At 58.3% G+C, this 13,516-nt stretch overlaps 1 protein-coding gene across 2 annotated transcripts; it reads right to left on the bottom strand.

The window, feature by feature from the left end:
• Positions 1–6,421: 6,421 nt before the first annotated feature.
• PLPP2 (phospholipid phosphatase 2) lies at positions 6,422–13,007 on the bottom strand. 2 transcript variants are annotated; one of them, XM_029052003.1, is made up of 6 exons: positions 12,818–13,007; positions 9,276–9,427; positions 8,490–8,767; positions 7,914–7,971; positions 7,458–7,634; positions 6,422–7,311 (listed from the first exon to the last, which is right to left on the bottom strand). In XM_029052003.1, the coding sequence occupies exons 1-6, from the start codon at positions 12,867–12,869 to the stop codon at positions 7,174–7,176; spliced, it is 855 nt and encodes a 284-aa protein (XP_028907836.1). In that variant the 5' UTR covers positions 12,870–13,007; the 3' UTR covers positions 6,422–7,173. The 2 variants fall into 2 exon arrangements, with proteins under 2 accessions (XP_028907836.1, XP_028907837.1); XM_029052004.2 differs by lacking the exon at positions 12,818–13,007 and adding an exon at positions 11,889–11,998.
• Positions 13,008–13,516: the final 509 nt, after the last annotated feature.

Below are 13,516 nucleotides of genomic sequence, written 5' to 3' on the forward strand. Positions count from 1 at the left end.
CTGTTGCAAATCAGAAATAAACTATTCATTCGAGCAACTCCTTCCAGGCCCCTCAGCAACCTTCTCTCCAGCCCCCTTCCGACCCCTTCCTTGGGTCTGGGGAATTTCCTCCGAAAGTGGTAGTGGGCTGGTCCCAGGGCAGTATGGATCGAAGCAATGTCTATCCATCTCCCTCCCCCCACCAACCCTCCGGCCCCCAATTTCCTCCCTGGGAAAGATTTCCTGACCAGGGAAGGGATGGGTCAGTTTGGCTTCAGAGCTTGGAGAGGAGCCTGATCCAGGGGCCGACACCTGGTCGTGTCGGGTGAGGTTTCGGGGGGGGGATCTACTGGGCTGATTCCCAGCTAAGCCTTGCACTGGGATTTCTGGGCTCAGTGGTTCACGTGAGGGAGGAAAAACACAATCATGTCATTTGTGGAAGCAAGGCAGTCCAGCAGTGATACTTTCCCCAAACTCAGCCACCTTCTTTGGCCACACTGTCCTCCCCTCCTGTACATGGTGGTCGTTAAAGCCACCACTTCCGGGCAGCATTCTCTGCTTCCGTCCACCTACTCTCCAACCCCTCGGCCCCATCTGTAACCCATCCCTTTTTGCCCCTCGGTCGATCCTGTCACAGGGTGTGGTCTGTTTACGTGGATGGGGGCCCACCAGATTTGTGAGTGTCTGTGTGTGTTGGGGAGAGTCTGTCAACAGTGTGGCCTAATGGATAGAGCATGGACCTGGGACTCAGAAGGACCTGGATTTTAATCCCAGCTTGGCCCCTTGTCTGCTGTGTGACCTTGGGCATATCACTTCACTGTGCCTCAGTTCCCTCATCTGTAAAATGGGGATGAAGACTGTGAGCCCCATGTGGGACAGGGACTGTGTCCAACCTGCTTACTTTGTATCCACCCCAGCGCTTAGAACAGTGCCTGGCACATAGGCACTTAACGAATACCACAAAAAACAAACAAAAAAACCAGGGAGCTTCCTGAGGGCAAGAACCATGGCTGTTCTCAACCGAGGGACCCCAAATTCATTATTCAAACGTATTTATTGAGCGCTTACTGTGTGCAGAGCACTGTACTAAGCGTTTATTCCATGTAGAGCTCCATCCCTTCTGGATGCACAGGACTTGTTTACTGAATGACCCTAGCACTAATCTGTTGGATTAGAAATGCACTAAGAGGAGGCAGCATTAGGGATATATTATCACCCAGTACCAACTCGGGGGATCCCAGCCATTGGCCCAAGCCCAGCTAGGCTGTGCCTAGGAAAGGCTGTTGTGGAAGTGCCATGGAGACCCCACCTGGGAGAACACAAACAGCAGGTACTAGCACCTCAGGCTGGAGTAGGAGATACTGCTGGGGGGTGGACATTGGTATGGTGGGACCAGGGCATCCCTGCAAGAATTGTCAGGCATCAGGCTTATGCCAGGCTCTGGCTACAGCTCCTCCCCAGGTCAGCTCATTTTCAGTTGTCCTGCACCCAGTGTCAGTCGATCAATCACGCGGGGGGCCGAGGACGAGTGGCAAACCCCGGAGGCACCTGGGGCGGGAGGAGGCCTGGACCCTCTTGCCTGCAGCCAAATCCTCTAGACTGTGAGTTCCTTGTGGGCAGGAACGTGTCTGTTTGTTGTACTCTTCCAAGCGCTTAGTACAGTGCTTTGCACACAGAAAGCGCTACGATTAAGAAGAAGAACTGGCTGCTGGGCCAGGAAGGAGAGAGGAAGGAAGAAACACCGTTCCTGACCCGGAGGGGCTGGGGAAGATGAACTGAGGGAGAAGCTATGATCCCTGCCCTCGAGGAGCTGATAGGCTGATGGAAGAGACAGAATAAGAGCCGCAGGGGTACATAGAAAGACCTCCAAGGGACACGAGACCACAAGGGACATAAATGTACTATTTCCAGAGGCAGAGAAACTGTTGGAGTGCATAGGGCCAAGTGGAGTAATCTCAGAGGACTTAATAATAATAATAATGTTGGTATTTGTTAAGCGCTTACTATGTGCCGAGCACTGTTCTAAGCGCTGGGGTAGACATAGGGGAATCAGGTTGTCCCACGTGGGGCTCACAGTCTTCATCCCCATTTTACAGATGAGGGAACTGAGGCCCAGAGAAGTTAAGTGACTTGCCCACAGTCACACAGCCGACAAGTGGCAGAGCTGGGATTCGAACTAACGAGCCCTGACTCCAAAGCCCATGCTCTTTCCACTGAGCCACGCTGCTTCTCCTGAGTCACGGGACTTCCCAGAGGGTATAGGTTTCAAGACTAGCGAGAGCTGGTGTGGTGCTGAGGAGAGAGGAAGGTATTCCAGGCCAGGAGAGGTGGGAAAGGTGGATAAAGTGGCAAGGCCTAGTGGGCAGAACATGGGCCTGGGAGTCAGAAGGACCTGTGTTCTAATCCCGGCTCGCCCACTCGTCTGCTATGTGACCTTGGGCAAGTCGCTTAACTTCTCTCCGTTACCTCATCTGTAACATGGCGATTGAGACTGTGAGCCCCGTGTGTGACATGAACTGTGTCCAACCTGATTACTTTGAATCTATGCCAGCGTTTAGAGCAGTGCCTGATTAGACTGTAAGCCCATCAAAGGGCAGGGACTGTATCTGTTACCGGTTTGTACATTCCAAGTGCTTAGTACAGTGCTCTGCACATAGTAAGCGCTCAATAAATACTAATGAATGAATGAACATGGTAAGCACTTAACAAATACCCTTTAAAAATAAATGGGGTGGGGGATAACGGGAGATAATAATGTTCGTATTTGTTAAGCGCTTACTATGTGCAGAGCACTGTTCTAAGCGCTGGGGGAGATACAGGGTAATCAGATGGTCCCACGTGAGGCTCACGGTCTTCATCCCCATTTTACAGATGAGGTCACTGAGGCACAGGGAAGTTAAGTGACTTGCCCACAGTCACACAGCTGACAAGTGGCAGAGCCGGAATTCGAACCCACGACCACCTCAGGAGATAAATCCCGAGGACTCTGGGCCCCCCCAGCCACCCCAAGCGGGGTCAATCTGGGCAGGCTTCCCGGAGGGGGCCGGCTTTTCGTCTTGTTTTTAAGGAGAAGAGGGGCAAGAATTTGGTTGGCAGTTCGGCTCTGGACTCGAACCACTCGAACTACCTGCAGGAAGGGTAAAACGGTCCCGGCAGCAAAGGGGCCGTTTCTCGTGCAGCAATCCGGCGGACGGCCTGGAGGAGTCCTTTTCGGGGCCCGACCCCTTCGGCCTTCCCGACTCCCTCGGGGCGGAGAAGAGCTTCGTCTTCCAGGAGCCCCAGCCCAGGAAGCGGAAGACGCTGGGAGGGGGAGGAAGGCCGATGCGGACTCTGCCCGGCCCAACATGGAAAAGCCGTTCTCGTGCTGCCATCTGCTGGCCTCAGCGTCCCCCCCCCCCCCCCCGCCGCCGCCATCCACAGCCGACAGAGCAGGGTGGGGAGCGGCCGCCCGGAGAAGCAGCATTATGGAGGCCCGGCGGGGTTGGAGAGGCCAACCTGCCTCCAAGCTGGGGCTCTCCCTTAGACCCCCGCCAGGGAAAGAGGGATTTCCCGGAGACGCGTGAATTTAAGTTGGCCCAGGGCTTTGAGTTTTTCCCGGTCGCTCCGCCACCCTGTTAGACTTCTGTCGCCGAACTGTTCATCGCAAGGGCTTAGCACAGTGCTCTGCACCTAGTAAGCGCTCAACCAATACTGTTGAATGAATGAATGAGTGAGTGAGTGAGTGAGTGAATGAATGAATGAATGAATGAATGAATGAATGAAGCCCCGCCGCCGGGAGACTTTATTTGCCTGGCCTTGGAGTTTTGGCCAGCAGGGGGCGGGGCGGGGTCGCCGGGGGGCCAGCCGCCTCCCCACCGCATACTTCCTCTCGGCGCTCGCTCGGCCGAGCCCCTGTGGCTTTGCTAATGAGCCGGGCCGAGCCGGGACCCTCGAAAAGCAGGAGGCGGAGAGCGCCGCTTCTCCGCGCCCCCTTTTTGAAACAAGCCGCTAGACCCAGCGGGAGGCAGAAGGTGTCTGCGGTTACCCTGTTGCTCTGGTTAGACCCTCTCCCCCCACCTTCACTCACCCCAGCTCTCCCAACCCTGGCTGCCCAAATTCCCCCGCCCCGGGCACCTGTCCCTGACCAATCCCTGCGTGAGTTCCTCCTTCCCCTTCTGGAATTCAAGCCCCTCGCGAACCAGTAGCAGAGCCTGAAGCCAGGTCTAATCTCAGTCCAAAGCATGCTTCCCCGCTCTCCGGCCCCCGCTCCCCGCAAAAAAAGGAAAGAAAATCGTCAACCTAGCTCTCATACGGGAAGGGGGAGGGAGGGAACCCCTCTGACCCCAGGGGAGAAAACTGGAAATCCTCAGCCCCTGGGCCTGCCGGGCATAATTCCCGAGTCTAGTTCTGGCCCTTCAGACAGGTCCTTTCTGCCTAGTAGGAGGGAGCCCGGTGTGTTCAGTGCTTTGAGATTTCCAAGCTTTTTCCTGGGAGACAAGGGGAGTTGTGCATGCCGGTGGTTGTTGAAGATTGTTTTGGGCCCTGGTTGCCTCCAGGTCCAGGGCTGAAATCGACCCAGCCCTACTAGCAGCCCTCACCCCCAAGCCCCAGCCCATCTGGAGTCGCTGACCTTATCCAAGGAGAAACTGGGACTGGAGGGAAGAGGGAGCAGCCCTGCCTAACTGCAGGCCCCTTATCATATGCAGCAACCAGAAAAAAGCTGGTAGAGGAAGCCCAGAGCTGACTGGGAGATGGGTTAGGAGAAGACCCGGAGTAGAAGTTTGATGGGAAGGAGGGTCTCAGCAGCCCATGTCATTTTGCCCTGCTTTGCCAGTCTGGTCTCACTTCACTCAGATGCCCCCTCCCCCCCATACCCCACCTCCAGAAGCCCCCTCTTATCCCAGCCTTTCTCCCACTTCCTAGGGTGGGAGGAGGCAACCCTTCAGGGCAAGGAGGGGTAAACGGGAGTCCTAGGGAGGACAGGGGGCAGAGCTGGACTGCTTGCTAAGCCTCTTTTTCCCCTGCCAAATTCTCCGAGCTCAACTTGTTTTGGAAATAGAGACAGCATTGGCAGCAGAGTCCTGTCTCTGCTGGTTTCCAATGGTGGTGTTAACTGGGGGCTGGAACCCAGCAGGAAGGAGGTAGGGAGGTTTTCAAAGTGAAAGTTTACAAAAGGGAGGAAAAAAAAAAAACCAGCCTCAGGCTGCCTGCCTCCCCGGAGAAAGAGTCAGCAATTTCTGGGATTCACAGCCGCACCCCCCTCCAGGTCTCACAGCAGGGAAGAGGGAAAGAGGGAGGGCCAGGAGGGCTGGTGGGTGGGGTGGGCTCCCATTGCACTCACCTCTGGTGAGAAGCCAGCTAGAGTCCTAGACCTCCTCCCCTTCCCCAAGGCAGATTTGCTACTCTTCACCCAACCCCAAGGCAGAGGTGCCACCCCCTTCTGAGGGAGGGCCCTACTCCACCCAGGAACCTCATGTCCCTCGTGAAAGACCCCAGCAAATTGGCTGACCCCACCCTCTCCCTCCTGGGTTGGGGCACTCCCCTGACCTGTCTCTTTAAGAGGCCAGGTGGCCCAGCTGGTTTCTCCAGCTCTGAGCTGAGGGAGGAGGGGAAGTGGGGGGAAGAATCTTTCAAGCAGAAAACTTGAGGAGGTAGCACATTCTTCTCAGGGTGGGGGAGGCACGGGGCGCAAATCGGCCTCCTTCCCACTTTCAGGGGACACCCCAGAACCCTGACTCCAGCCCCCTCTCTCTAGGAGAGGGGAGAGACCCAAGGAGAGAGTGGGGGCATAAGGTTAACCGTCTCCTGGGCGTCCCGGGAGTGAGGTGAGGGGCCCCCAAGCTCCACAGGGAGTGAGCAGAAGTAGATGGGGTCAGATAAGTGAGGGGTGGGGAATTGGCCACCGAGAAGGCAGTAACTGCAAGGAGGAAAAGAGTGAGGAATGGGGGAGAAGTGCTTCTGCGACAAAGGGACTTTCTGTGCTCCTGGGAGATCCCTACCCTGGAGTTTGAGGGGAAACCCTCTCCCCGCTCCCCCCCCCCCCCCATCGGGTGGCTGCCACTTCACTGTATCCACCCCAATTCTGCCCTCTTCTCTCCAGGACAGAGTGCTCCAGGGCAGCACGCCTACCAGCTTGGAGCCTCAGGATGGTCACCCCCCTTCCACCCCCTATAGAGACCACTAGTCACTGAGCCTGCCACTGGGAGAGCCAAGCTGCATTACCAGGAAGGTTCCTGGGAAAAGTCCTCGTTCACATCTTCCCTTCCCCCCTGCTGCCCCAGAACCCACAGCGGCACCATGCTGAGCCAGACTCATTGTCCTGGGCCAGCCCTGCCACTTCCCACTCCAGGAAGAGGGAGGGAAGGATGGAGGGGAAGGGCAGCTCACAGGCCTGTCCCCCTCTATCTCTGCTCTTCAGGAGGCCAGAGCATATGGGGGGCTCTGGCTAGAGACCACAGGGCCATTATTTACAGTTGATCTAATTAAAAAAACCCACACATATAATACATTACAAAAAGGTATAGATACAAAATTCAGGGCGGTGTCCAGAAAGCTGGGGTATAGGCTGTGGGGTGACGTCCAAGGCTCGGGGTTGGATGGGTTAGAGGGCATCCCGGCCTTGAAGAGATCGACTCCAGAACAGGGGATGTCCCCAAAGGGAGGGAACTTGGAGGAAGTCCAGCCTGAGCCTTTGTCCCTGCTCCCTAGGCCCCTGAGCAGGAGGAGCAGTGGGAAAACGGCAAAGGGGTGGGGGGGTTATCACAGAGGAAAACCTTGTGTTCTTGGGGTTTGCTCTGAGGGACAAGAGCACCCCCCAAAAAACTATGTGGTGGGCAAGAGCTCTGCAGGGAGGCCCACAAAACCCTGGCCCCAGAAGTGTGATGAAGATTAGGTTGGTTGGGTTGACCCTCCCAGCCCAGGCAAGTCCCACGTCAGCAGACCCTCTCCTAGCATCCTCCCACTTGCCCCAATTTTCCATCCACCTCTTTCCCTCACCAGCCCAGACTTCCCCAGCAGGAGGAAAGTCTCTACTCCCCCCCACCAGAGGCCTGGAGGGGTGGGGAGAAACGAGGAGGTGGGGGAGGGAGACCGGGATGAACAGGATGGAGGGCAAAGAGGAAACAGCAACTCCACAGTCTGAGATCTAGGGTGAGGATGCAGTCTGAAGGGAGAGTGGGGGGTTGGGGAGGGGCAGAGGGGCACAGGCTCCCCAGTTCAGGAGGTCCCTCGATAGTTGAAGTGATTGCGATCCGTCTCATTCAGGGTCAGCGCAAGGCTGGGTTTCCGCTCCAGGTCCTCGTTGGCACTCTGCAGAGGGGGTCGGGCCTTGAAGAAGTCAGAGATGTAGTGGACCTGGGGGGGGGGAGAGAGGGAGGGAGGGAGGCAGTGGGCATCAGAGGAGACATGATGCCAGGAGGAGCCCCCAGGTGGGGAAGTCATCCGAGCCCCAGAACTTCCACCCCAACCCTTCGCCCTGCCCAGAAAGGGCCGACACTCACAATGAGGACAGCGATGAGGGCCCCTTGCAGCAGGCCCACCAGTACATCGCTCCAGTGGTGCTTGTAATCGGCCACACGCGTGTAGCCCACGTAGACAGCAAAGGCGAACAGGAAGAACTGGATCGTGGGCCGCAGCAACCGGGCCCACTTACTGCACAGCCGGGCCTGGACGTACAACTGCCCGACACACGGGGGGCGGGAGGGGGGAAGCTCATGGTGGGGGGCACCCAGGCCAGGGCCTGTCCCACCCCATTTCGGGAGACAAAGGGCCCCCAGGTTGGGGAAATTCACCCCTAGGGACCCAGGCATTCCAGGCCTCCTCCTCCCCTCCACCCCCAAAGGGAAACTGGTACCCCAAGAAGAATCTTGGGTGGGGAGGGAAGATCCAGACAGGCCTGGAGACATGAACAGTGACAAGGAGAGAACCCAAGCGCGTCCCTCCTCCGTGACACTCACCGCTAGGAACACCATGCAGTACATGCCGAAGGAAGAGTGGCCAGAATAGAAGGATAACCTGAGATCCAGAGGACACAGGTACAGAGAAGAAATCAGCCCCACATGATTCGGGGGCTCCCACTCCAGTGCCCTTCCACCACCCAACCCTGGGGGCTGTCACTGTAAGCACATTAGCCATGTTAGGATGAAAGTGGACGTGGTGGTTTGCGGGGGCGGGGGGTGGGTGCACACTACCCCTCCCTTTTATCTGGTCTCCCAGGGAGAGCGGATAAAAGATCAGCCTCCCAATTTTTCTCCTCCATATCCCTTTTCTCCTTCGTAGCATTCAGGACAAGGCTACCTCTTCCAGGTAGCCTTCTCAGCTTCCAATCATCCACTGCCCCGAGCACCACCCATGATCCATTCCTCTCCCTCAGTCCAGAGAGCAGGGGCCAGGCCCGTTTTTGTTTTGTTTTTAATCATGGACTCCTAGAGCGGGAGACAGGCCTGCCTCCAGTGGGCCCCTAGGACCCCACTGGCTGACTGACAGAAGGGCTCCGAGTTGCCGGGAAGAGCCCAATCGAAGTTTCCATGTACCTGGATTCTGTGACGTTCCTGGGATTCCCCCGGCACACGGCATCCAACTGAATGTAGATCGAGCAGTTCACCTTGCTCCAGTCGGGGTCACAGACGGCCAGGAAGTTGGGCCTCAGGCGGCCAATCATGTACTTGGCCAGGTCTGTCAGCGACTGGCTCACGGCTGCCCCAAACAGGAAGGTGCCCACCACCTTGTAGAGCGCGGCCAGGTAGTTGTTGAACTCGGAGCGGGAATAGAGTCGCTCTCTGTAGACCAAGAAGGCCTCCCCGGCCGTGATCTACAAGGGAGGGGCGGCTCAGGGCGGGGGGGGGGGGGGTGCAGAGGAACGCTTGTCGTGGGGTCCCAAGTGGGATCAGACGATGACGTCTGCCCAGAGGGTCAGGGAAATTCCCAAGATGCCAAGCCACTGGGCGGAACTTCCATGAACAAGGCCATTCAGGTATTGGTGATAGCCCATGTGACATTATTTGGGGGTGGAGCCAAGGTGGTCCAGCTGCTACTGCCCTTCCCCCTGGAAAAAGTTCAGGCTACTCTCCCGGCCACTGGGCAAATGCCCAGATTTCGCCTGGAGTAGCCCAACCCCTGGTTCCAAAGGGCTGAGCTTAGCACCCCCTAAAGGGGGTCCCTCTAGGGCTGGGTGGGAAGGTGGCACTGGGTGAGCTCTGATCCCCAGTTGGGTGGAGAAGGGGGGTGGTGCCTGGGTTTCTCATGCCAACAGTGGAGGCCAAGGTTTTGGGGGGGGGGCCCAAAAAAGGCAGAGGGCGGAGGGGCCGAGGCAGCCTTACAATGAGGACTGTGACAGTGATGGTGACCCCAGCCATGAGCCCGTGGGTGATGGTGTCCGGCTTATAGGGATACTTGATGGAGTCATCGCTGCAGTAGAAGCCACGTTTGTAGGGGGAGTTCACCAGGGTCAGGATGACGAAGGGTAAGGAGGCTGAGAGGGAGAGAGGCCGAGACAGAATCAGAGAGTCCAGGGCTGAAAGGGACCATCCCTTGAGCCCCATCTGGGACTTCCCCCTGCCTCTGGCCTAATCCATCCCAGGCAGAGATGAGTTAGGTGGTCAGGTGCTCCCCGCCCCCCTCGTCAACTTTAGCAATCCCCAGGGAGATGGCGCCCACCCCCAGTTGCCTGGTCTCTCCTGGCATTTAGAAAGTCCTCCCTACTGCCTAACCTAGCTCTCTGGCTATAATTTCAACCTGCCTGTTTGTTTAATCCCCTGGGGCGATGGGGTGGGGAGAGGAAGCAGATCTTGGAAGTACTGCACCCTCTGAGGGGTCCAGGCTGGGGCTGACCCCATGCCAAAGAAAGCCCAACCCCATCCAGAGGCACAGCAATGTCCACAGTCCTCCTCCAACGGACTCCCTCTCCCCTCCCCTAGTGCCCTTTGCTCCTAGGAAGCTGTCGTCGCTCTAATTGGCAGATGGTGATGTGAGGACACTGAGATTGGACAGGACCCCTGGAACTTGCCTCACCCACTGTGCTAGCCTTGGACTTGGAGCCACCAGGAGGTCCCCATGTGGCAAAGAACCCTGAAAGCCAGATCCTCAAGATGGGGGTGGGAGGGCAGCAAACTTAGAAAAGGCCAGAGAAATGGCTGCCAATTTCCCAAACCCCATCTGCTCACCCAGCCCTCTCCGCCCACCCAGAGAGGGCAGCTCAGATCCAGACCCCAGGCCAGATGGTTCAGGAGTTTCCCGGATCCCTTTTATAGCCACTGGCTCTCAAACTCGGAACCCAGGCAGGACAGGGAGCCCAACCCTCTGAGTCCTCCTGGAAGCTGGCACTCCTGAACCTGATGGGGTGGGTTTGAGGTAACAAGTCAAGGGGGAAAAGTGGCTGCCAAGGCCCAAGTCAGCAGCATGCTCCCTCCACCGAAAGCCCCCCTGCCCCTCACCTCCCCAAGGAAATCCGTCAAGACCCCTGAAGGGTGCCAGGGTGGAGACTACCAGTCCATCCCTCAGCATTCTCCCTCCAGTCAACAAGACTGTTTGGATAAATTAAGGAGCAGTTTTTTGGGATGCAAAAATAGACATCTGAGGCCGCTCCCACCCGGGAGTGGTGCTATTGTTACATCTGTCCGTTGGCCAGGAAGGTAAGCAGTGGGTTCAGGCCAGCCTGGGTTAGGCTCTGCCTTCCTTCCCTCCTCCCCCCTCCCTCTCCCCCCACAACCCTGATGCCCCCTAGGCTCGTTGTGACTTTCCCCCATCCTCCCCACAACCCCAATCTCTTTCTCAGCAAAACCAAATCCTAGATTCTGCTCTGTCGGCAGTCCCAGGGTTACGGGGTTCCTGGACCAAGACCATTACATTTTTTTTTTTTACTACGGGGAAAACCTTCACCCTCATTGCCATCCTAGGCTGAGAAGGTGCCCCCACGCCCCCAAACCTCTGACCTCTCCTCAGCCCTAGGTCGGAAGCCCCGACCCGCAAATCCACCTTAAAAGGACTGAACTGCCCGTTCCACCTTTAGCTCCCATCTAGCCTATTGTTCGATGGGCCCCAGAGCAAACACTTCACCTTTGTCTTCCTTCGAGCAATGCGGGGGGGAAGAGGAGGAGAAGGACGAAGGAGGGGTGAGGGGAAGGAGGGATGGGAGCCCCCCCAGTCGGCCCTCCTCCTCACCGGGACGTGGGCCTGGCCGTTCTCGCCCACGACCCAGCAGAGGTGGGGCCAAGAGGGACTTGGAACGAGGGTCCCAAGCTGGCTAACCCCGTCTCCCCGGGGGATCAGGCGGAAGCACACAGGCACCTGGGGGCGGGCGGGGGTGACCACTTTCTTTCCAGGCAATGAACCACAGAGGCCCAAAGTAGGTATCTGAGCTGCCTTTCTCGGCCGTGCAGGGCTCAAATTAAGTCTGCAGCTTCCCCCGCGGGTAGCCGGGTTAATTATGTCTTTCCCCGCAGCTATTTCAGACCCAACACTCACCTTCCCACCCCTGCGCGGGCCAGAGGTTTGGACCAAGCCACGGATTTGCCTCCTGCTGGGCTTCGGGGGAACGAGGGGAAGGAGAGGGGCGGGGGGGACGGGGACCGCAGAGGAAGAAGGACATCTTTGCCAGAACAGCGGGGGAATAAAGGAGACCGGATCCCTGCTCATCCCCTCAGGTTTAATAACTGCACTTGGTGCCTCGGGGAGAGGGAGGGGTGGTGCCTCATCTCTCCCCAGCTTGTCCACTGGAAGGGTGCCCCTCATATCTGCCCTTTCCCTCCCTTCTCAACCTCTAGGAGTCACTCATAAGGAAGGTACCCCCCCCCTCCCAATTCCCAAATCCTCCGTGCCTGCGTAGCCCTCTCCGGAGGTGGCCCAAGGCCCAGCCAGGGAGTCCAACCGGCTGGGAGCACAGCAGGTGTCCACAGAGTTTGCGACCTCAACTACTGGGGTCTTCCCTCCTTTACCTTCCAAAGTTGGATCCTGCATGTCTTAGGGGATCTGGTCCTAGTGCCCAGCAGGCTAATTTCCCAGAGGGGCGCCAGGACCAGGTCCCTGGAAGCACATTCTTGGGGACAATCTGGGCATTTGGCAGGTAGGTGCCCTGTGGGCACCAGGCCCAAGATCCAGGCTTGCCCCCGTCACGGCCTAGGTAGGAGGGGCTGAGGAGAGAGGCGGGGATGAGCGGGAACCCGATCACTGCCCTTTACCTGGAGGAAACTGAAGAAACTCAGGGGTGAGCCTGCTGGGTTTGTGTGGGGGGTGGGGAGGGTTGCCTGGCGAGGGTCTGCTTCATCCATCTTCCTGGATCACCCCTGTTTGGTCCCATGTCCCGTTCTTGGGGCAAGCTGCTCCCTGGGGGGCAAGGGGCTACAGCTGTTCAGTGAAGGCATGTGCCAGCTTCCTCAACCCACGGAAAGGAACCTCTGTTACACTCTCCGCCAGACTAGGTTCTGCCCACAGGAAGTATTCCGTAAACACCACTGATTGATAGGCTCGTCCCCTCGCCAGCTTGGGGCTCCCCCCAGACCGATCCTTTCCCTCTCCTTGACCCTCTGAGTGGAGGAGCAAGGGGGCCAGAGAAAGGACCTTTTGAGGTACAGTATCGTACCATGAGCCCCGTCACCACCCTGGGAGAGCCCCCTAGGCAGCCTCCCTCCCCAGCCTAGCCCTACACCCAGTATAGGGGTGGGACGCCGTGGGCAGAGCTGAGAAGGGGGTGGGGGTAATCCGACGGGACCTAAACTCCCGAGAGGAGGGGGGGGGGGGCTAACTCTAGCACCTCAGGGGAAGGGGATGCCAGCGCTGCGGCCGGGGGCGTGTAGAGAGAGACAGAGCCAGCCCCAAGAAGGTGAGGGGCAGTGGGAAGGGTGGGGAAGGGGCGCCGTTCCCTTACCGACCACTACACACAGCACATCGAGCAACACGAACACTTTCTTCCGTTCCATGCTTTCCCGGGGCTGGGCTCGTTTTAGCCCGGCCCGGTTCGACGCCGCTTGCTACTTCGGGGTCTCGAGGAAGCGGCGGCGGGTCCCTCTGGGCCGGGAGCTCAAGCACAGGACGCGGCCCCGGGCGGCGGGGCGGGGATGGGGAGGGAGCAGCGGTAGCGGGGGGGGGGGGGTGGGGTGGGGGGTGGGGGGGGTGTCACATGGCCTAGAACCCGGGGCGGGTCCGGAGAGGGGAGGGCCGAGGAGCTCGGGTTGGGGAGGGGGCGGGGGCGGGGACCCGGCCGGAGGGGAGGAGCCCGATGGGGAGGTACCGGGCTGGACTCTGCTCCCACCTCCGACCCGCAGGAAGGGAAGAGGGAGCGGAGGGGGAGGAGCAGTGGGAGGAGGAGGAGGAAGAAGGAGAGGGCGGGGAGGAGGAGGAAGAGGTGGCCAGGTGAAGGAGGGGCCAGAGGGAGGAGGAAAGATGGAGAAAGACTTCTGGGCTAGAAAGCCCAGACGGGGGTCATCGGGGCCATCCCCCTGCTTTCAGGCAGGGTGGGCCCCATAGTTGTAGGTGTTGACCCGTAGGTGTGTAAGGTGGGACACAGAAGAGTGGGAACGTCGAACTTCTCAGAGAGGAAGGAAGGTCATCCAGGAGTGAGGGAGGG

Source organism: Ornithorhynchus anatinus, chromosome X1 (genome assembly GCF_004115215.2).
Source record: "Ornithorhynchus anatinus isolate Pmale09 chromosome X1, mOrnAna1.pri.v4, whole genome shotgun sequence".
In the NCBI taxonomy this organism is placed as follows: Eukaryota; Metazoa; Chordata; class Mammalia; order Monotremata; family Ornithorhynchidae; genus Ornithorhynchus; species Ornithorhynchus anatinus.

Bases quoted from the DNA above. Each gene is read 5' to 3' on its own strand.
- PLPP2 (XM_029052003.1), bottom strand. From the start codon at position 12,869: ATGGAACGGAAGAAAGTGTTCGTGTTGCTCGATGTGCTGTGTGTAGTG. The intron at 7,635-7,913 runs GTGAGTGTCACG...TGTGTCGGGCAG, and splicing joins ACTGCATGGTGTTCCTAGCG to TTGTACGTCCAGGCCCGGCT. The intron at 7,312-7,457 runs GTGAGTGTCGGC...CCCCCCCCCCAG, and splicing joins CCCTCATCGCTGTCCTCATT to GTCCACTACATCTCTGACTT.